At 42.1% G+C, this 22781-nt stretch overlaps 1 protein-coding gene across 1 annotated transcript in view; it reads right to left on the bottom strand.

Annotated features, from left to right (window-relative positions):
- Nucleotides 1–600: 600 nt before the first annotated feature.
- Nucleotides 601–22781, bottom strand: part of MARCHF11 (membrane associated ring-CH-type finger 11) — a 101073-nt gene continuing 78892 nt past the window's right edge. Inside the window, exon 4 of the mRNA XM_004761230.3 lies at nucleotides 601–1133. Within this exon, the coding sequence (XP_004761287.2) occupies nucleotides 811–1133 (323 nt within the window). The 3' untranslated portion in view covers nucleotides 601–810. The remainder of the gene's footprint in view (nucleotides 1134–22781) is intronic.

The raw sequence follows: 22781 nt of genomic DNA on the forward strand, positions 1-22781 counted from the left end.
TAGGGCTCACAGAAATCAAGACACCAATAATTAACCCAAGTGACTATGATCGGTCTGTAAGAGGTTATGTAAATGTGAGGCAGTGTTACTATTATGCATGAGCAATGATGCAATGTGTTGGTGGGTTTTAGGGCTCGGAGTATCCAGAGTGCCTGCCTCCTTGTATGTAACACAGTACGTCATACATACAGGAGTAAAACTATTTTTTTTCCATTCATCTTTAACTTTTTATAAGCTCTCTGGGCTGTTTCAGAAGCTAGAAAACAGGCCAACATTCCTAGAACTTGTATTTCTGGTGACAGATTATTTCAACCCAGCAAAAAAGTCCCGCTCACATTTACCGCTAAGCACGAGGCACACAGAGGGCCAGTACGCAGCATCACGTCGCCGGTTGGCGCTTTCGCACCTGCCCACAGAGTTCCAAACTCTTTCCCGCCAGTAGCATGCCTGAAAAACTACACAGGGAGCAAAAAGTTTGACAAAAATATATTTAAAACAAGCAAGAAAAAATAGTTTCAGCCTTAAGGATAACTTTCATCATTCTTTTAACCAAGTAGAGTTAAATTATACGTAAAATGATTTCAAGTACCAACTTATAAAAGATGGGATAAGTCAGAAAACAAAGAACCAGAGTACTCTTTTTTTTTTTTTTTCAGAAAAATGTATTTGCAATTCAAATGTTCATATAAAAAGCATAAATTTTAAAAAGTTCATAGATGTGTGTTTTTAGAAGTGCTATGGTTTTGCCATTCATTGCAATTACATTCCAAAATGTGCAGGGTGGTCTGCGCCACGCCGTCTTACACTGTGTCACACAGAAGTCACTCTCATGACAACCTCCCCTGAGCTATTATCCTCTGACAAATCTTCATGGGGCCTCATCCGATTGAGCAGATGCAGCAACACGTAGCCACACTGGAACCTCGGGGAGGTTAACTGCGTTGGGTGGACCAAGTTCCTGTTCCGCAGAGCCGTCAACGGCAGCCATAAAGTCCTGCTTGTGGAAGACTCTCCCCGGCTACTTTCTTCGATGTCTGTGGCTTTATCGTAATTTAATACATCCCAGTGTAAGTTAACAGCTCTCCAGCGCTTAAATACTCTGTAAACTGCAGCTCCTTCATGGACAATGAGACCTAAAATTCATGGAAAAATAAAAAAGGCCTGTCATGATCAAAAAAGTTAAGAATGTTGTTTTCAGGTAAGGGATTGAAAAAAAATAGTCAATTCTCTGTTACTCGTCATCGTCAAAAAAGACAGTATCCTAACTTCTCAAATATTATGGCTAATGGTAAGCTACTTTCCAGATTACACAGGAATAATCAGTCTCCAAAGAATAAGGACACTAACAAGCACAGAGCAAAGTTCTCATGAATATAATTAACTTGCCTCATTACGGCTGAGAACATACCTTGGGCACGTACATTGCCGTAAGAGAATCATTAGGATTATTGATTCATTCATCATCTCTGACTGCCCACTGTGGGCCAAGAAACGTACTGGGGACTTTGGTCTCAACTGGTAATTTAGGAAAGAAATACATATTCAAGTCATTACCATCTTCCCAATTCCTAAAACAATGTCTGACACACAGGAGGTATGACACACGTTTTTCTTATTTTTATTTTCTTCAGTAATTCAACAAAAATGTATGTAGCACCGACTTGAGAGTTTCCGGTATATTACACTTCAGTGAGTTTTCACCATGAGCCCATCCCCCATTTTACAAACAAGGAAGGAGCTCCAGAGCAGACAACGAGTAGCCGTGGAGGAGGGATTCAAACCCAGCCAGGCCCGTTCTAGAGTCCTTGCTCTTTGTTGCCATACAGTAAACGGGATGATTACACATTTCTGAGACAGACTCTCGGGAAAATAAACAAGGTCAGGGATCGTAAACTGGCAGCCTGTAACTGGGACACCAGGCTCCACCTCTACCATCCTGCCCAGATGCCACCACACCCTGCATTTTTCAGTTACATTCAGCCTGGTCCAAGAGCTTTTGAACTGGTGACCCCTCACAAAAAGAAATTCCTCGGGGAGGTCCCTTCATTTGAGAGGCGAGAAGGAACTCGACTTTATGAGACTCAAATTCCACTGAAAGTCAGTGGAGAGATCAGTAAGCGTCTTTTCTTAGATGGAAGATGGCACGTAAATACGGCACATCAGGAGCGCCCCGAGTGGCTCAGTGGGTTAAGCCTCTGCCTTCGGCTCAGGTCATGATCTCAGGGTCATGATCTCAGGATCCTGGGATCGAGCCCCACGGCGGGATCTCTGCTCAGCAGGGAGCCTGCTTCCCTCTCTCCCTCTGCCTGCTTCTCTGCCTGCTTGTGATCTCTGTCTATCAAATAAATAAATAAACTCTTAAAAAAAAAAATACAGCTCTTCAGTTGGCTACAGGCACTGTTTAATTGAAAGTGAGCAGATCTACCTCCAGTATTTAGATCTTCGAGTACAGAGCCTAGAGAAACGCTCACAAATGAGAACAAGGAAGTGTGCTAAAAATGTTTACTATGTAGGGGCGCCTGGGTGGCTCAGTCGGTTAAGTGTCTGATTCTTCGTTTCAGCTCAAGCCCTGATCTCAGGGTCATGAGATTGAGCCCTGCATCAGGCTCTGTGCTTGGACAGGGCACTGGGGCAGGGGGTGGTGGGGAAGAGTGGGAGTGGATCCGCTTGAGATTCTCTCTTGCCTCTCCCTCTCCCCCTACCCCCTTCTTTCTCTCTCTCAAAAAATTAAATTTTTTAAAAAATGCTTATTCCATAATCATTTGCATTTGAGGGGGAAAATCCCAAACAATCTCAAAGTGCTTTCTAAGAAGAGTGGATCAACTGTGTTGTGTGGCTCATTGGATCACAGCCACACAAGTGAAGGGAACAAGGTCACAGGCACGAAGATGGAGAAATCTTAAAACACTGAGCAGAAATCTCAAAGTCACATTAACAAAAACAAAAACTGAAAGTTTCAGAAAGAAATGATGGGGTTAGTAAATCATTGTTAATTAAAAAGCCAATAGTGAATCTAAAGTATACTTGAGATTTAGTATACTTTACACTTTTATAAAGAATACTTTAGTATACTTTATAAAAGTATAAAAACATGCATAAAAATAATAACCATGAAAGACATGATGGTGGGGAGCTAAGAAAAGAAATAAGGTCCAAGAGAGGCTTCAAATAGGCTTTCTAGTCTCTAATGTCACTTTTTAAAAAAAATTTTGGGGGTGGAGATGTGGTTGCTCAACATATTCTGTATACTTTTTTCTGCCTGAATAATTCATATGTTAAAAAATTCAGAGAACTTATTAGGAAAATTTACCCAAGATGTACTGAGGGACAGACAACTACAGTTGTGGCGACAAATAGGGAGTTTAGCACATTGCACGGGGACAGCAGAGTGGAAACAGTAAGGACAATCTAGAGGGACAAAGTAATACACTTGCCAGATTTAAAAAAAATTGATAGAAATAGTAATGTGAGAAGCAGGAAGAACCAGAGGCTCACATTTTTAAGGCTGCATAAATGGGTGATTGAAAGGATGATAGTTATCTTCCCATAGCTACAAATAAGTGAGAGTTTTGAACATGGTTTTTTTTTTGAGAGGATTACTTCATTTTTTGTCAATTGAAACAATGACAGGTAGGTGATGGAGATACCCAGCTTTTGTTTTTGTTTTTAAATCACAACTGTCTAATACTAGAATTTAAGTTTTATATTGCTCCCTTCCCAGGAGATAAACTTCTGACACATGTGGCTTTAAAGTATTCCAAGGATGGAATACATAGGCCACTAAAACAAGCATGTGGTCCAATAAATAAAAATAGATAATTGCAGAATATCACCAAAATAATGAGAAGGATGGAAACTTCTGTTAATCATACCAATTGCAAAAATTGTGTTTTGGTCAGCTTCATTTCCTAAGGAATGACTGACAAAACTGATCAGATATTTTTTGGGAAACAGCCAGAATTAGAAGAAAGACTACCAGATATTAATTGATGATTCTATTATTAGCCTTCTGATATCTCTGTGGGCCATGATTTAAAGTTTCTGGCTCCATGTTTCCTCATTAAAACACAATCAGAGTACCTAATCTATACTTTCAGCAGGATAGTATGAATATAAATTGAAATTCATCAATTATAAAGCACTCAAATTTCCTCGAGATGGTGGCTCTATAAACACAAGACATTATTATTAACTAAAAAGTCAATAGTGAATCTATGTGGTGAGAAACATTCAGTCACACGAATCACAAAACCATTACAGCTTGCAACAGGTCCATTCTGGGGGATGGCTTCACCCCAGGAAACCACTCATTTCACAGGACCCTATTCTTCTTTTATTGATTTCCTTTAAGGGGCCACAAATCAGATCATTTACTAGAGCGTACAGTTACTTTCTGGGAATACATTCCTGGTAGCCCTTTCCTAAATACATAAATGTACCCAATGTGCACAAATAAATGCCACAGGTCTTTATAGGACATTTTGAACGGAACTGAGAGAGTTACTTGAAGTTTTCACGAAGCCATAGTCCTCTTGAATTTTCAGCTCCACGTGCTGCTTCTTAATTGCATTTCAAGTTATGAATGATGCTTAGATTTTAATTTCCCATGAGCGTTTGGAATGCACTCCACCCCCAAGTTGTCTTCTGGAAGGTACATTTCCCCCTTTCTTCTCTGAATCTTCTAGAATCACAGCAAATGCCTTTTGTACTTGATGTAATGAGAACATATGGCTACTCCCATCACTGAAATTCAAGAGTAAGGATTCATTTGACTTTAGCTCACAGGCTGAAAATCCAACAATTAAAAATCATGCTGCCATACTTCCTTACCGACGATCTTGTCTCCTCTTGTTTCACAACTGAGAAACTCACTTCCTCTAGTAGCTTCACTATCTGAGCAACACCTCAAATTAAGCTTTAAGTGAACTTGTCACCTAGATATTTCAGGTCATATAAGAATAGGCTTACATTTATTCTTAGATTTATATTTTTCATCTGAGCCACCAGACGTGAAAGGAAAAGCAATGATAATTTCTGTAAAATGTAAATATTAAATATTTTAGGATACTTGCTACATATTAATAGCATGGATGTCCACAAGGTAGGATTCATAGGAATTTGGGGTTTTGAGAGTTCAGTAATTGTGTGTGTGTGTGTGTGTGTGTGTGTGTGTGTGTGTGGTTATCATTTCCCTGCCAGTAACATTTAACTAGAGCACCATTTTATTGATGTGCAAAAGGAACACTTTTGTTAGGGAATAATCTTCTTTAAAAAGAGCAAGTTTAAATGTTTCTGGTTTCACTGAAATTAAAGCACAGTATTCGTGTATAGGTAAAATATCTTCCAAATTTGTAAGTGGTGTGTTGGTTGAAATTCTTATATAGTAGTAGAAAATGAATTACCCAAAGAAATGATGGGGGAGACTATCCAGGTACATATATGCTCACACACGTGTGCACACACACACACACACACACACACTTGTTCGTATCTATTTCAATACAAACAAGTGATGTGTTATAATGAACAGAGACTTGCCAAATTTACAGTCAAAAACAAATTTTGATATTAACAACCAAACTACCGATCAAAACATTTCATTTCTTGTGTTACCTGTATCAGCTTTTGTTCAAATAAGTTTGGTTGTTTTTCAAGATTTAAATTTTTATCAAGGATCTGTTTTGTGCCAAGCACTGTACTAAGTGCTTTATTTGCATGATTTTCACTTAATCTTGACATCGACTCTACAAATAGACCGTGATTGAACAATTTCATGGTTGAGGAAATTGAGACATGGAGAGATTTAATAACTGTTGAAGCCCTAATCCTTCATGTGATGGTATTTCAAGGTGGGACCTTTGGGAGACTTATTAGAGCTATTTTAAGTCATGGGGGGAGGCTTTCATGATAGGATTAATGCCTTTCTGTAAAATGGAAGAGACACCAAGAAAAGGCCATGTGAGGACACATGAGAATGACAACCATCCTCAAACCAAAATGAGAGACCCGACTAAACACTGAACATGCTGCCATCCTGACCTTGTACTTCCCAGCCTTCAGAACTGTAAAAAAACAAAAGTCCTCTGTTTCAGCCATCCAGTCTGTGGTATTTTGCTATAAAGGCTTGAACAGACAAAGACAGACCATGTAGAACTACAACACCCTCATTTAAAATATGAGTAAATTAAGCCTTGGAGACTGTGATTTGGGCGAAGTTATATAATTAGCTGCCATTTTTAATATCCTTGTGTGTCACTGACACTGTTCTATCTCTAAGAGGCCCAATGAAATAGCCCTTTTCTCCTCTCCCTACCCACGGGAAGAAAGTTGTTGAGGGCAACACTACGTTGGTGAGAGCCTCATCTGGGAAGCTGCATCCACCCTGAGCTTTCCCAAGAAAGCACAAAGGTCCACAAAGGGATATAAAGGCTAAAGCCCTGTGTGCTGTTCTGTCAAAACGACCTTTGCGAGAGCTGAAGAATTTGCAACACACAGCAGATATTTGGCCAAAAAAGGCTCTTGACTGTGAAAATTCCAAGATTTCTAGATTAAATTTCACCACTGTCCACTGCCAAGATTTCTTTCAGTCTCTCTCCCTCTCTCCCCACCTCCCACAGTGAAATTTACACATCCTCTACAAAATACAACCGGTGTCATCCTGAGAAGTCAGTGCGCACCAGAAGCAGACCAGGGACTTTGGGTCCCATTTAATCCCACTTAAGAACAGTTTGGAGTCAATCTCATAAAGTAGACCCATGTTTGACCCCTTAATTTCCATTACTCGAAGACCAGAGCATGGTTGTTCAAAGAGTATTAACTAAATAATACTGTGGTCAAAGATACCCTTTGTTGCATGATCTTTGCTAGAGTGTCATAAAATACATTAATCTTCCTGGTGTATTTTCCCAACCTACCCCAAATTTAAATGCTCAACAGTTATGGAGACTTAGATGTGACTATAGAGGCAAACACTTTAAAAGTCACTCCCCCATGGGGCACCTAAGTGGCTCAGTTGGTTAAGTGTCTATCTTAGGCTCAGGTCATGATCTCAGGGTCCTGGGATCAAGCCTCAAGTTGGTGGGAGGTGGTGGTGGTGGGGGGGGGGTCCCTGCTCAGCGGGGAATCTGCTTCTCCCTCTGCTACTTCCCCACTTGTTCTGGCTCTCTTTCAAATAAATAAAATCTTAAAAAAAAAGTCATTCTGCCATTGTTGAATCTTGTTAATATGAACCTTGAAGAAATAATCATGAGTGATTCTTTCTTTGTACACTGAATGCTTATTTTTTTTTTTGAACTGAACTATATGCACAGCTTAAAGAAAAAAACAAAAGTGCAAAAATATAAAACTTACAGAGATGAAGACTGAAAGACGATATAATAGATACCGTCCCTGAAGTCCCTAGATTCACAACACAAGGCCATCATAAACTGGTATCTTAAAAGTCAAATCTCTGGGACCTACAATGTCCTGATTATATATGGGGATTTTTGTAAAAATGTATTTCCAGTGCTGCCCATATCAGAACAAATAATGTTAAGAAATAGCCCACATAAAATGCACTTACAACTAAAAAAGATGAGTTGATTTTTCCATTGTTGAATATAAATTTTATATGTATATGTCATTCTGAGAATATATTAATTCATAGATTTAAATTGAGAATGTCAAGCTTATCATGAGAGCATAAAGTCCAGGGACTTAAACACTCAAACTACTGGTAAAATCTTCTGTGCAAGAAATGTAATAAGAATAAGAATTATTCACAAACTTCCCACAGCACAAAAACTCTTGCAACTAGAGGCTGGCTAATTTCCAAATACTGATGACCTGACCCACCCAGCCCCAAAGCAGAGTACCCAAGAGTACCCATGGGGAAAAGATTATTACAATAGTGAAGACCCTGAGTGATTGCTCCTCTCGGAGTTCACAAAAGAAAACTGATGGTGTCTGTCCTATGACCCTGTCACTCTCCCTGTCCTCCTGTCTGCTCAGTGAAGTCCAGTCCTCAGGCTGGATGCAAAGAGCACACAGGCACTAGATCTTCCGTGTTGATGATGTCACCGCCTGGCGACTGAACAAGATGGCAAAGCCAAATTTTAATGAGGAAGATAATAGTTTACTAACTGTCAGGGAATGAAGTACACTCTTTTCCAAGAGGTCCCGACAAGGGTTGAATTTGTTTCCTTTTTGTTGTTGTTGTTTATTTATTTATTTATTGTTTCTTGACCTCCTATTCCTGTTTCAGTTACTGACCATCCCCCAAGTCGGTTAGGCTAAAACCTTGGAATCACTTAGGCTCCTCAATCCTCTTGCACTAAATTCTGTTCATTCTATCTTCTGAGCAAATCTGTGATAAAGCTGTAAGAAAGAGACTTCCCTGGAATGATCCCCTCTCCTACATTTTCACCATGAATTATTATTAAACATCTTCAAGGTCCAAATTCTCTCATAATTTCTTCTCTGGCCCACTCAAAATTAATCCTTCTCTCCTACCTTCTACTTCACCACAAAGGAAATACCTGCACTGTTTTCCTTAATATCTGCACTGGAATAATTTTTTCCTATGCCCATGACCTCAATCAGCCAGGTGCTCCCTGAGGACAGGAGCCCAACTCCCACTTCAATGTTTGAAACACAGCAGAAACTCAAAAATCTTCACTGAATGAGAAGGAATGAGAAAGAGAAGAGTAGCCATCACTGGGATTTAAGGGGTGACAAAGGTCAACTTAAGTCTAGTCATGATGGTGCCATGAACACAAAATTAAAGTATTGTTCTTTAAAATCGTGAAGTACTACCTTAAGATATCAAACTAAGACACTGGGATATGCAACATGCACTCCAAGACTAGAGATGAAAAAGGCTTAGGAATCGAGGCCCATGTTTCATACATAGATAAGCATATGTATGCCTACACACACACACACACACACGCACACACACACACGGCCTGGCAGGGGCTAAAAGAGCTCAATTCCTTTGCAAGGACTTATTTTCAGTCCCAGTAAACTGTAGCCAACCCCTCCAGGTGTTGTTCCCTTGTCATCAAATGTCTCCCTACATCCAGCAGTCACAAACCCAGCTAGTCACAAAAGGACTACACTCGGGCCTAAGGCATAAGAGGTCAATGTGGATTCTTCTCTGCTATGTCCATGCAAAACAGGGAGCATAAAAGAGATTGTCCATTCATTTGACTATCTGCTGTTCTAAGAAGCCAATCCGTCAATCAATCATTTTAATTATTTCTTTTCTTAGTAGATGGGAGATTCCCGATCTTTCAATGGCTAGCCCTGCCTCTCAAATCTACCTCTGGCACAGTCACAGAACATTCCTCAAAAGCTGCAGATTTTGTTACATGTTACAAAACACATGATATGTTCATTTTCTAAAGGATTAAGAGAATTCACAGGAGAGAAGAATTGTTATATCATCTAAGTTTCTACCCAAAAGTGTCTGTGAAAAAAAGTCACCTATGGACATGATTGTTTCAATAAAAGAAATGAAGGAATAAGCCCACTGCCCTAAGAGATGACAAAGATATCCTAGAGTCCTCCTATATCTGGGAGCATGGAATAGAACTAGTTTAATTTCTGCTGAATACAACTTCAAATCTGTCCTTCAAGTCACGAGCAGATGAAACACCTTGCAGCAACAGGATGATGTCATCTATCACAGCAATCAGCAGTGGACGTAGTCACTGAATTTCAAAATTAGAAAATACTGGGAATGATTTCATCTAATCCCTTTGTTTGGGGGCATGAGGACTCTGAGGCCCAGAGAAGTGACATGGCTTGCCCAAGGGTCCATAGTTAGTGCTAGAGCCCAGGATCAGAGCCAGACCTTTGATGCCTAGTCCAGTGTGCTTTATACTCTGCAAGGTCTCAGACCTCAAGAGCCATCCTTGGCCAAAGTCAGTCCACATTAGTGTCTCCTTGGCCCAGGAGATATTATATCATGAAGGAGATAGAATCACAGTCTCTTCAGGAACACCCAAAGCTGGGATGAATGGTAAGTTCTGCTCTGGTCTTTATCTTAAAGAGTACACTGTAGCACTGGGAAGGATTACAGTGACCCTCACAATTTACAGAGGTAACTCGGCAAACCTCAGCAGAGCAGTATGGGGTTCAAACCCTATCAATGTCCATTTTATGTATTAATTAAAGGTTTTAGAATTGGGGATCTACTTTGGTAGATTTCCAGTTCTTTCCCCCACATTCTAGTATATGGACTGAACACAGATCTTTTGTTTTTCTTAAGTAGGCTCCAAACTGAGATCGAGAGACAGAGCCTGAAAGGACTGAGCCACGCAGGTGCCCCCGAGCAAACACAATTCTTAGGAGACTGTTAGTGGGCTTTTCCTAGTGGCACGTAGAAACCCAGCTAATTTAATTTGCCTTCTTCTCCAATGGACAAACCGTCTACTGCAAACTCAAAAAACGTGATTTTATTCATCTCTAGAGCAAAGCATGTATGTATTAGCTGTTCTATTTTTCAGGACTAGAACAATACTTTAAAAGATCTAAACTAAAATATCCAGAGCCTGTTTATCTTTAGGACTGTAATGGGCTACTTCATCTTTGTTGGCTTTGTTTTTCATTTCTTTTAAATCGTACAGGCAGTGAGTAAAAATTCCGAACAGAAGCAACCACCTAAACATAAATAAAATTTCTAACTCTTTGATTTCATTCATGCAACCTCAGTAAGGTTTTTTTAATCAAAAGTATTAGTGGATTTTTTAACCTGAATATTAAAGTGCTCAGACCTCAGCTTTCCCTAATATTCTATTCTGTGACCTAGCAACAAAATTCAAGGTTTCGATGTGATTCTTTACATATGTAATTCTTATTTGGAAATTGTCTCACTCAGATCAGTGGAAAGTGATTGCTCTTGGAATGCTGTATTAAGTCTTTCCTATTCTCTACTAGTATTTCTGTATGTTCTGTATGGCTCTACTGATTTAGAATACACGAGTAAAGGTTTCACAAAATGGCTACATTACTTTGGGTTTGGGAGGAAATTTTTTTCCCCATTCCTGATCTAAATTCAGCTCCCCCCTCCCTCAAAAAGGTATTTATTCCCATTGTTAGCCTCAGGTGTTTGAGACACCAACTGATGGTGGTTTCACTTCCTGAATAAACAATATCATCTTGCAAATGAACCATTCAAGCTCAGCATACATGAAGGGGTATTTACTAAATAATAAATAGAATTAACTGAATCACATAAATATTTGGACACGGGCTCTGGAGGACAAGGTCTGGATTCCAGTCTCAGAGCCCTCTTCCACTCTGGGTGACCTTGGGTGGGGGTGGTGAGGGTGTCCTGCTTCATGGTGCCTCGAGTGCTTTCATCTCGGAGACAGGAACAGCAACAGCACTTACACCTGGCAGGACAGTGTCGTGAAGATGAAATGGGAAATCTAAGGAAAATCCTTTTGTATAGTACTCGGATTAGAAAATAAAATCGGAGCCATTATTACAGTGTGGTCTTTAAAACTTTGTTCCTGCATACTGGCCCCAGGCCCCCAGCCTCTGCGCTGTGCACGGACGCAGCATCAGAGGAGGGATCATATTCACATTTTCTTTGGTGAATAAAGCTCTTGGCTGCAGAACAGCCTGGGGCCAGGAGATCCAGAGAGAGGCAGGTTCGGAAGACCCATCTCCAGGATTTTAGGCTCAGGAGCTGCCTCTTCATATCATGGTTTCCTCTGCCACACAATTGACTCTGATCTCTCCTCCCAGGAGAACTTCTGGTTCTGAGCCGGGGGCCTCAATACCAACCCTGTCTCCCACAGGCCTAGGGACATACTTGGATCGCTCAAAGGCTGCTTGGCTGTGCAGGAGCCTCACACATTTAAATTCCCACAGCTCTTCTTCCAGAAAGCAGTAAAGCCACGCAAAAGAAGGGGTAAAGTTGCACAAAACACGTGTGACCACGTGAGCACACAGGGTAGCCACGAAGGCAGCCCCTCCTGGCCCCTTGACCACTCTCAACCATCCCCGGTGCTCTGTCCCCTGGTTCCTGGGCCCCTCGGCCCTCTTGACACACACGACTTGGTGTTTCAGGCTGTTGTGGATGACCCGACCACGACCTGAGGTGCAGGACCTTCGTCCTCCGCTGCGCACCTTTCACTCCAGCCTGGGCCCTTCCCTTCCAGAAACCGCTCCAGCTGCAAGCTTCGGGACTCTCCCACTGGGTGCCAAGAGCCACTGCCTCCCGGGCTTCTTAACCAGTTTCTTAATCTCTGCGTGCCCTCCTCCACCTTCTGAAGGCCAGGCCCCTGGACAGCACATTCCTTCCCCATGGGCCACTTCTTTCTGGCTTTGGTTCCTTCCCCAGCACCAAGAAGACACCGCCTCCCCCTCACCCCCGACCCCGGAATCACTCTCCCAGCCCTGGAGATGAAAGTCAAGACCGCCAGCAATACTTGGCTCTCTGCAACTCTGCACAAACCCCATCTCAGCCCAGCCTCCAAGTTCACCTCTCTCCACTTACTCCTTGTCCCCAGTGAGTGAAAAATAGAGCCACACGGCCACCCTCATTCCAGCCTCCAGGGGGCGCTCTATCTTGCCCAGGGCAGGGACCAAACCCCTCACCCAGCATTGATTTTCATTTTTAATGTTCCCCTCAGATGCTTTCCCACACTGTGCCTTGACCCTACTACCAACTTGACTGAGAACGGGGGTCTTCTGCCAGGAAGCCCTTCAACTTGTTCTCCAGGAGCAGTACAGCCAGCCACGCCCCGCCATGCCACCTCTCTGCCTTCTAGCCCTTCTCAGGGGCACCACACCCCTCCTGAGCAAGGTCAACCCCTCCCCTGAGGGCTGGGGGCCAGTTCTGCGTTCACATAGGCATCAAGCTGTTCATTCTTCAATCTTTCTCTGGTTTCTTCTGGATCTTTCTTCTCAGCATTTGTCCCCGCCTGGCTCTACCATTAAAACAAATAAACAGGAACTTCTCTCAATTCCACACCCAACTCCAGGTTCTGCCCTCATTTGACTGTGTCCTTGTTCAGCCAAGATTTGTGAACCTACATTCTGAGCCCCCTTCTGCCTGTCCCAGCCACTCTCGGCCACCATAACCTTTGTGTCCAGTCATCCAACACCCGCACTGCCAAATACAGTGAGTACATTTTGGCTTCATTCACCGAGTCTCCTGGCACCCAACACTACTGGCGTGGTGCTCCCCTTCCCCCAAGTTCCCTCCTTCCTCCTCACCTTGTCTGACCCACTTTTTTCTCCCCTAGTCATGCCCACTGCCTGTTCTTTGAGTCTCTGTGTTCCTGAAACTGCTGTTCATCTTGCCGAGACCACTTTTCCCTGCAGGCTGAGGTTTCAACTACCACATGTCCATCTCCAGCTCAGATTTCTACCCTGTGCTCCAGACTCCTCTATCCAGCCACTTCCTGGCCATTTCCACTTGATTCTTCAGAACTTCTGCAAAAAGAAAATGCTCAAACAGAACTTATCATCTTTTCCTCCCATCTGCCAATCAGACTCTTTGAATTACACCTGATGGCCCCTCTCCTATACCCTCGCATTTCCGCCCAGCCTCCACGGATTTCATCGCCGTTAACTTGTGATCAACCTCTTTGAATTCCAGGGGCTATCTATGTTAATGATGGGCCTAAACCTTGCCTGCCTTATTATCTTCTTGCTTTCCAAGCATGTCCTCTGAGCCGGCCACCCCCTTCGACCCCACCCCCACCTCCAGAGCTCTTTCTTTAACATCACGCTGCCCAATCATGTGCAGCGACCACCCTCCAGGGCTTCTCTGAGCTTTCTGGGTTGGGTCCCACACCCACGCCCCACCCACAGGATCCCTCTGGACAATCAGACCTCATTTCCTCTGCTACTCCCCCAGCAAGTATCTTTTGCTCTTGTCACACCCCATTCTCTAGGAGTCCTCCAAAATACACGTTTTCATGTGTCAACAGACTCAGGCAGCTGCCTCTCTCTGGCCACTTTCACGCTCTTCTTTAAAGCGTAGCTCAAATAAACTAAAGTGTAGCTCAAGATTGCTTCCTCCCCATAGATTCTGCTGCCCCGTGAGGATGTCTAACCAAACTCCTCACACCTGCCTCACAAGTATTTGTCTCCTGGCACCTTCCATTTCCCATTTCAATTGCTTATTTCCCTGTCTCTCGCCAGCAGCTGGAGAGCAGAGAACATGTTACATTCCAGGCTCCACAAACCCTTTCTGGAAAGGGCCAGACAGTAAATATTTAAGGCTATGTGAACATTATGGTCTCTCACTGTCGAGATTGGAACTACTCATCGACAGCACATAAATGAATGGGTAGGTCTGTGTTCCAATAAAACGTTATTTATGGGCACTGAAATTTATATTTGATGTAATTTTCATATGTCACACAATAATATTCTTCTCTCAATATTTTTTAAACCATTTCAAAATGTAACAACCATGCTTAGATCATGGGCTGTTCAAAAATGGGCAGTGGCCCCTGTTCTATTAATACCTCTACCCTGCAGTCCAGGCGATGAACACAGTCAACACCCAGGAAATGTTGGCTTCATACATGACTGGTGCCCCTTCGGCTCCGCTGTCCCCAGTCGAGAGAGACAGCTGAAAGGGTCACCTTTTCTCGGGAGGAAATAGAAGTCAACAATATGAGCATGTTTGGTCTGTTGCTCTGCTAACTATTCAACATTTCTCCAAATGAGCTTAAACTTTACAAGGTCAAAGGAGAGAAGGCAATGGCTTGTGTTTTCTCCCCCATGAGGAAGCCTAAAGAGTTAATTTGCTTTGAGGGTCCATTTCAGGTGCTATACTGAAGGACAAGTAGCAAAAACAAGTCCTTCTATTCTATTTCCTGGGGTTTAAAGGCAGCAATTTCTCTAATAATCAGCCATGATCATGACCTTTAGAGATATTCGTAAACATCAGTATCATTAAGGCATAGAAAAGCCTTTAATTTGTACCTCCAGAGTGAAGTGATAATAATGGAGTACTTCTCAAAACATAGAAAAGGTGAAGGTTTGTTTTTCCTCCGACAGTTCTGAGTTACAAAGCTCCACTCTGCTCCTCCCCTGACGGGACTGACCATGATGTGCTCAGAAGCGAGAAATGTAGGGACCAGAGGACGGACTCCTGCTTCGGACTCTGTCTAAAGGAAGCCGTGGCATTTCCTGGGGCATGGTGCCTGCTCAGACACGCTCAAGTCAGGAAGGAATGATAGATGCTTGCCAAGGAGTTCTACTCTATTTAAGAAATGATTCCATATTGAACCAACCTTGCAGCCCTGGAATAAATCCCACTTGGTCGTGGTGAATAATCCTTTTAATGTACTGTTGAATCCTATTGGCTAGTATTTTGGTGAGAATTCTCGCATCTGTGTTCATCAAGGATATTGGTCTATAGCTCTCTTTTTTGATGGGATCCTTGTCTGTTTTGGGGATCAAGGTGATGCTGGCCTCATAAAATGAGTTTGGAAGTTTTCCTTCCATTTCTATTTTTTGGAACAGTTTCAGGAGAATAGGAATTAGTTCTTCTTTAAATGTTTGGTAGAATTCCCCCGGGAAGCCGTCTGGCCCTGGGCTTTTGTTTGTTTGGAGATTTTTTAATGACTGTTTCAATCTCCTTACTGGTTATGGGTCTGTGGACATTGGGGAGGGTATGTGCTTTGGTGAGTGCTGTGAAGTGTGTAAACCTGGTGATTCACAGACCTGTACCCCTGGGGATAAAAATATATGTTTAAAAAAATTAAAAAAAAAAATGATGTATTGTATGGTGACTAACATAACACAATAAAAAATAAATAAATTATTTTAAAAATTTAAAAAAAAAGAAATGATTCCAAACAAGCTAGCAGAGCACGCAAGTCTGGTAGCAGTCATGGACATGGTGGTACTAGACCCAGCAGAGCGGCCGCCCTCCCAGACGGACCAGCCTCAGCCTGGGACAATGGTTGAAGGGAATCCCAGAAAGGCTCTGGGCAAGAGTAGGAGGCTTTTGTCCTCTCTGCATTAGCGGCTGGACCACGTTCTCCTCAGTAGCCAAACTGTGCCACTGCAGGGATATGGATGCCTCGTCGAGCCACCGCTCAGGAAATGGAAGCGTTTCTTGGAGCAGAAGGGGCTGATCGTCTTTTACATCAGGAGGGAAAACTGTGATAGGAAGACTCAAAAAGGAATTACGGGGCTAGTCAAGTTCCCTAGTTATTCTGCCAACCGCTGTTTAAGCAGAGCGGCCTTTTCCAAATGCCTTAGGAGTCAGGCAGATGCTTCCACATCAGCCTTTCCTAGGACACTGGACAGCCTCCAGCAATGCCATCTCCTATGATTGTAGGGGGGCTTTCCTTCTGGGGCAGCCCGAAGTGCTGTCCACAGAAGGCTTTCCACAGCTCAGATCCCAGACTTGGGGGTGCTGGTGCTGGTGTGACTGGGGTGGGGGAATATGAAAGGCTGGATCTGGGCTCCCAGTGTTCTATGATTTCAAAAAAAAAAAAAAAAAAGAAGAAGAAGAAGAAGAAGCAGCTACATCTATTTGGAGTCTTGCCATAAAACTTGCTGACAGTTTTGAACGGGGTGGGGCTCTGAGAAGAGGCTGTGGGGGTTTGGGTGGCGGACATCTGTCCTCCCCACTTCCATAGAGGAAGCCCACCCAGTCATTCAGGATTCTAGGGTCATGGCTCTCCTGTTCCACCAGGCATCCTCAAGCCCTCTGTGCAGACAGCATCTACACGGGCCCTGAAGAACGTGAGGAATGGGACTATTCCCGTGGTAACTACGTTTTTCACTCAGAAACTTTTGCTAGACTTTATATGTATCCATAGATAAAGTTTGTCTCTCTGCAATAACCCAAGGGTTATTTTTTTTTTAACGTTTTATGAACTTTGCCTAAATTTCTCTTTAAACACACTTATCCATATGGTTGATGGTCCTGCCTGACAACGCGAGAACCAAAGGCTCTACTGGGGTCTCCGGCAAACCCATTTTCTTTCTGCCCTATATTATGGCACTTTCCAACTTCCAATGCTAATTTCTTTCAAATTCCTTAAGTAAATATGTTGTTTTTCACTGAAACTCCTTCAGGAAATATTGTCAACTTCTGAATCATACTGAGAAGTGCCAGAGAGCATGGAAAATTTTAAACAAGAGAGATTCCAAAAGTCATTTATATTTTGCTTGGAATGCATTAGAATTCTTTTTCCCGAGTTGATTTACTTTCTTAATCATGCTTTGCTTATGCTAATTGGTTTATATTTGTGGAGAGCGAGCCACAGGAAGGAAGACAATCTAAAAGCATCATTTTAGGAACAAAACAACCCGGGCATGACCACTGGCCCTCTGCAGTGAGAAGAACTCATCTGTGGTCACCAAGAGTTGAATTATCCTGAAATTCTTGGACAAAATTCTTCACTTTTCCTCATACAATATCACAGAATCAGAAAAGCTGCATTTTAAGCTCCGTGTCAGTAAAAGGTTCGATCACGTGTAACTTTAAGCTGCTTAGCCTAGTGGGAAGAAAATAGCACAGTGAAGCAATATTGAAAGCAAGAGAAAAATATTACCTTGGTTTTTAACATGTAAACATACGTCTCATATAATCAAAGACTGCAGGAATATGCAGCATGTATTTATCTGAAGTTCTATAATGAAATGTGAATATATTACCAATGGGTAACTCTACCTGGTTTATTTGAGTGTGCCCAAGAACCTTGAGCTGGACAGATCATCAAGTTATGAAAAACAGATTTTTCAAAACTAAGAGCTATAAAAATTCACATGAATTTTTTAAATTAATTAGATGGAGACTAGAGGAAAATAAAACCTGACATTGGAGGTATGAAATTTCTGCAGAAGGAGAGTTGGTTTTTTCCCCTACTACTGACTATAATTGGCACATGAAGGAAAAGTTATTTTGATCTGATCTTCATTCAAGTGTATATATCAGGTTATTTTTTAAAATTCCCCTAATCTCTGCAGTTTTCAAAGGCAGGGCGACATAAGCAATCTTAGTATAGTTTATTGCATTATTTAAATGGAGCCCCAAGAAGGACTTCTGGTTCCCAGTGGGTCTGTGTGCGTGTCTCCTCCATCCAGTGCGCCTCTGTTTTAATCTGAGAAACAGAATAAGAGGGAGAACAGGCAATAGTAGTCTCAGTGCTTTAGCCACAGACCCAAGTGACAGAGGGAGGCAATTTTCTTAAAAGCAATTTCTGGGAGCCCTTTGTACATGAAAAAAGAGACCGAGAAGTGAACTCCTGGAGTGTTTCATGGTATCAGAGCTAGGAGAAACTGGTCCTGAGCGCACATGTCGGGGAATGTGGGGTGTCTGAGAGGCAGTCATCTCTGACCTTGATCCTGTCTTCTGAATTCATGTTCAGGAAGAAGAAGTGGAGTACTTACAGGACAGAGCTAGTCTGGGCCCCTGCCCACCACACCCCAAGAGACGCCAGGCAGGACCAGCTGCCCTAAGAGCAGGGGCCCCAGCGTGGATGTTCTTATTTTCTTAAGGCAAAATTGCCCCACAAACCTAAATAGTTGCAAGACAGACTTTAAGGAAAGCACTTAAATATAGCTCAAACTACCAATGAAAATGTCAAAAGAAAATGGATATCCATTTTGGTCAAGGCGTGGGGGAATGGGAATTGTCATACAATGCGTGGAGGGCAAACTGGCAAAGCCTTTTTTAGAGAGCAAAAAATGGGGCAGGTACTTGTTCGTCAGCCCAGACTTTGTACTTCTTGGAACCTTGCCTACGGAAATACTCATTGGCAGCATTGTTTCTAATGGCGAAGACTGGTAACAACCAGGATATCCATCAGTAGAAGAAAAGTAAACAGTTGTACATAACACAGGGAAAAATCTCTAGATCATGTCATTGAGTGAAAATGCTGATTTTTTAAACAATGAATAATATGATCCCGCGTATATTGAATTACCTATGTGTCTGTATCCCCACATGGATGTAAACCCAATAAAAAAGATCGGGCAGATACCAAAACACTGGGGAGCGGGAACCTTTCCGTAAAGGGGAGGACATAACAGAAAGAGCAGTATGAGTGAAGTGGTCTTCTTTTAAACTTTATATATTCATAAAATGGGCTTATTTCAATACATAGATGTTTATACTACGTGGACAATTAAGAAATTTTTTTAAAAGAACAAAAGTGATCCAAGTTTTTAAATTTTATAAGCATATCTGGTCCCTTTCCTTGGTGTCTCAGGGAGGATCCAAACACTTTCCAGATACGCAGTTGGCACGAGTTTATAGTGTTAGTGAGATTAGACATAAGTACTGCTATTCCTATTTCAGGAATCCCACTGACCTAATGGGGTTTCAGTCTTATTTTGCTGCTTCAACAAGAAACAGGACTCACCTCATCAAGTTCTACCAGACACTGAAATGACTTGGTAACCTTTTAGAAGCAAGTTAATCATATGAATCCCTGTCCTCATGGCTGACTCCAGTCATTTTAGTCATCACTAAATGCCGTCTTCTTTGGAACAAGCTTCATCTGAATCTCACAACCAGTGAGAGTGACAGCCTTCTCTTTTCTCAGTGTGTGGAGCATGGAGGTCAGAACCAAATCCGGAGCCCACAGCCTCCTGCCACGCATTTGCTCTTCATTTCCCGCCGGGTTTGCTAATCTTCCTTTGTCCACTGTGCAAATCTCAGGAGGGAGCCAACATTCGGTGATTCGCCCTAAATGACTGCCCCGGGCTAACACAACTCAGTGATTTAAATCCTTCATATTAGTTCCCCTGGTACACAATCATAGTTGGAATGCCAACTGTTTCAATATTTAAAAGAGCCCCCCAAGTGTAATATAAAGTGATCTCTTTGCACTTTGAGTTCCTGCAGACCCGGCCCCCTTTCGCGGCTGTCTGTCTACCTCTTGGCCTCCTCCCACACCTTTAACACATTTCTCTTAATCCTCTTCAATTCATTCTTTTTTTTTTTTAATATTTTATTTATTTATTTGACAGACAGAGATCACAAGTAGGCAGAGAGGCAGGCAGAGAGAGAAGTGGAAGCAGGCTCCCCGCTGAGCAGAGAGCCCGATGTGGGGCTCGATCCCAGGACCCTGGGATCATGACCTGAGCCGAAAGCAGAGGCTTTAACCCACTGAGCCACCCAGGCACCCCTCTTCAATTCATTCTTACTTTCTTCATCTGTCTTGGTACAAAGCTTGTTATTTAGGAAATACAACCTATTTATACAGGTGAGGGGAACTGCGCTAATCAAACCCTTACACATTTAATTTGAATCATCATCTAGGATCTGTGCTGTCCAATACGATAGCCACTAGCCACAGGTGGCTATTTATTGAAATTTAAGCTAATTTAAAGAAAATTGACTTTAAAACTCAGTTTCTCTTTCTCACAAACCACGTTCAAGTGCTCAGTAGCCAAATAGAGCCCATGGCTAGTGTCTGTGGTACTGGACACCAGACAGACATCTTCATGACTGTAGTAAGTTCTACTAGACAGCCAAAGTCCAGGCATCTCAACCCTAAGAGTACCTCGGCCCCTGGGAGAATTCAAAACTTGAATGCAAGAAAAAACTGAATCTTGGCTTGACTTATTTCACTCAGCATAATCTCTTCCAGTCCCATCCATGTTGCTACAAAAGTTGGATATCCATCCTTTCTGATGGAGGCATAATACTCCATGAGAGACTATGGACTCTGAAAAACAATCTGAGGGGTTTGAAGGGGCGGGGGGGGGGTGGGGTTGGGGTACCAGGTGGTGGGTATTAGAGAGGGCACGGATTGCATGGAGCCCTGGGTGTGGTGCAAAAATAATGAATACTGTTAAGCAGAAAATAAATAAAAAATAAAATTAAAAAAAAACCTGAATCTTAGAAATGCAGAAAGGGTATTAACTAATAATAATGAATAAAAGCAGAAGACAAATTCACTATGTGTACAAAGGAGTAAACAGATTTCCCCAGGTAAATACATTTTCTACAAAACTTTGTATTTAACATTTCACCAATAATCTCTTCCTCAGCAGTACAACCACTGGCTGGATTGTAACATTTTTTTCATTCAGGTATAAGCTTCTGTGGATTTTCAGAATTATTTTTTAAACAACATTTATGAAGCTGTCAGTCTGCTCCTTCTCATTTAGGTGTAAACCAGTTTGAAAAATTTACCTTAAGGCCCTCTGCATGGGGAGTCAACTTGACATTGTCCAATGGTGACAAGGGGGCCACTTCCCCATTTGCTAAGCTGACTCATCTGTGAGCCTGCTTGGCTATCCCTCCCCCTTGAAATCTACCTGGAACCACCCCCAGCTCGCATACAACACCCCAGTACTCATGTCTCGCCACTTTGTCCAACTACCATTCCCGTTCCTCCCTCCAGAACCAAGTACATCCCACCATCTTCTCATTACCTAGCCGCCCGCCTGTCCTCCTCTGCGGCTGGGAGCTCCTCCGGGGCAGGAAAGGGACTGACCCTGATTTGTATACCCAGCACCTACCTGGCACTAAGTCTGACACAAAGAAAGTTCTCAATAAATATTTATTGATCTGAGCTCAGCAAACTGAACATGCTTTCCACCCTAACTCAGACTCTTAAATCCTGTGGTGAGGGATAATCTGAGGCATAATCAGTATAATCTATCTTGTTACTGTCTACGATTAATTCAGCAGACATTTGAATTAATTTGAAACATCAGCAGAAGCTATTACTGGCTATGATCCAAATGGTTAGTGATAGCCTATGTGTATTTGCTAACTTGACTATAGTAGTTTCCCAACTTCTCGAGGAAAAAAAAGTGATTTTCTCTGGGCCCGAACAGACCAATTAATGTGATTATGAAGTGACAGGAACAATGCCATTCCATCCGAATTCTTTAACATTTTTCAAAATACAAGTAAATGCTTACATGATGAGATTTGGATTTCATGAGTCAAAATGTAATGAAAGGTACTGTCAGTATTTAAAACTTCAGTAAAAACTCATGGTCCAAAGTGTAAGCCAGGAAAATATCAACTGGCTTTTGTTCCTAAGAAACTTATCTTTATAAAATGGGCAAATACCCAAATTTCAAAAGGAAGCCTGAATATGTCATATTCTGCCAAAAAATCATTAGCTCATATGTATGTGCTTTTAAAACCAAAGTTGAATAATTCTGATTAAAAGACTGGCATTAGCAATCAAAATTTAAGACCTAGTAACTCAGTACTAAATGTAACCTGTAAAAACCAGGAAAGTGAGTTCCCAACCAGAATAGTGTGTGTGTGTGTGTGTGTGTGTGTGTGTGTGTGTGTATTCCTCATTAGTGCTGTTATGATATCATGGTTCAAAGTCAACTGGACTCTTTCCCTCCAGGTTGGACTGGAAACCTAATGGTTCCTTTGTTTTTCATCTCTCCTTTTCGTATCAGTGAAATACCACATTTCATAACATTGATGCTGGAGGACTGAATGAACACAGTCTATCTCTGAACTTACTGAGGAATCTGTAGAACAATTCTGTGACTCTCCTTTATTTAAAGCTGTGTCCTGGAGACTATATTTGTATAGAGATGTGGCATTTCCAAATGCTTCCAAGTGCATTATCATATTTAATGCAAACTGTTTGTATACATAATTAGCTCAATCACTCAGGCAACATCTGCTCAGTTTACATATTATTCTTGACAGTTCCCCCTCCCCCCATTCTTTTTCCTTCCTGGCCTGAAATGTGATCGTTTTCTTTCCTATTAGTCTTGTACTAGTGGCAAGGGAGAAAGAAAGGAGAGGAAATTCAGGCTAATCCTATTTTAAAATTTATAGAGTTCTTTTAGAAAAAAAGTCACTGAGA

The sequence above is a fragment of the Mustela putorius genome, unplaced genomic scaffold, assembly GCF_011764305.1.
Source record: "Mustela putorius furo isolate JIRA1106 unplaced genomic scaffold, ASM1176430v1.1 tig00000589_pilon_pilon_pilon, whole genome shotgun sequence".
Lineage (NCBI taxonomy): Eukaryota > Metazoa > Chordata > Mammalia > Carnivora > Mustelidae > Mustela > Mustela putorius.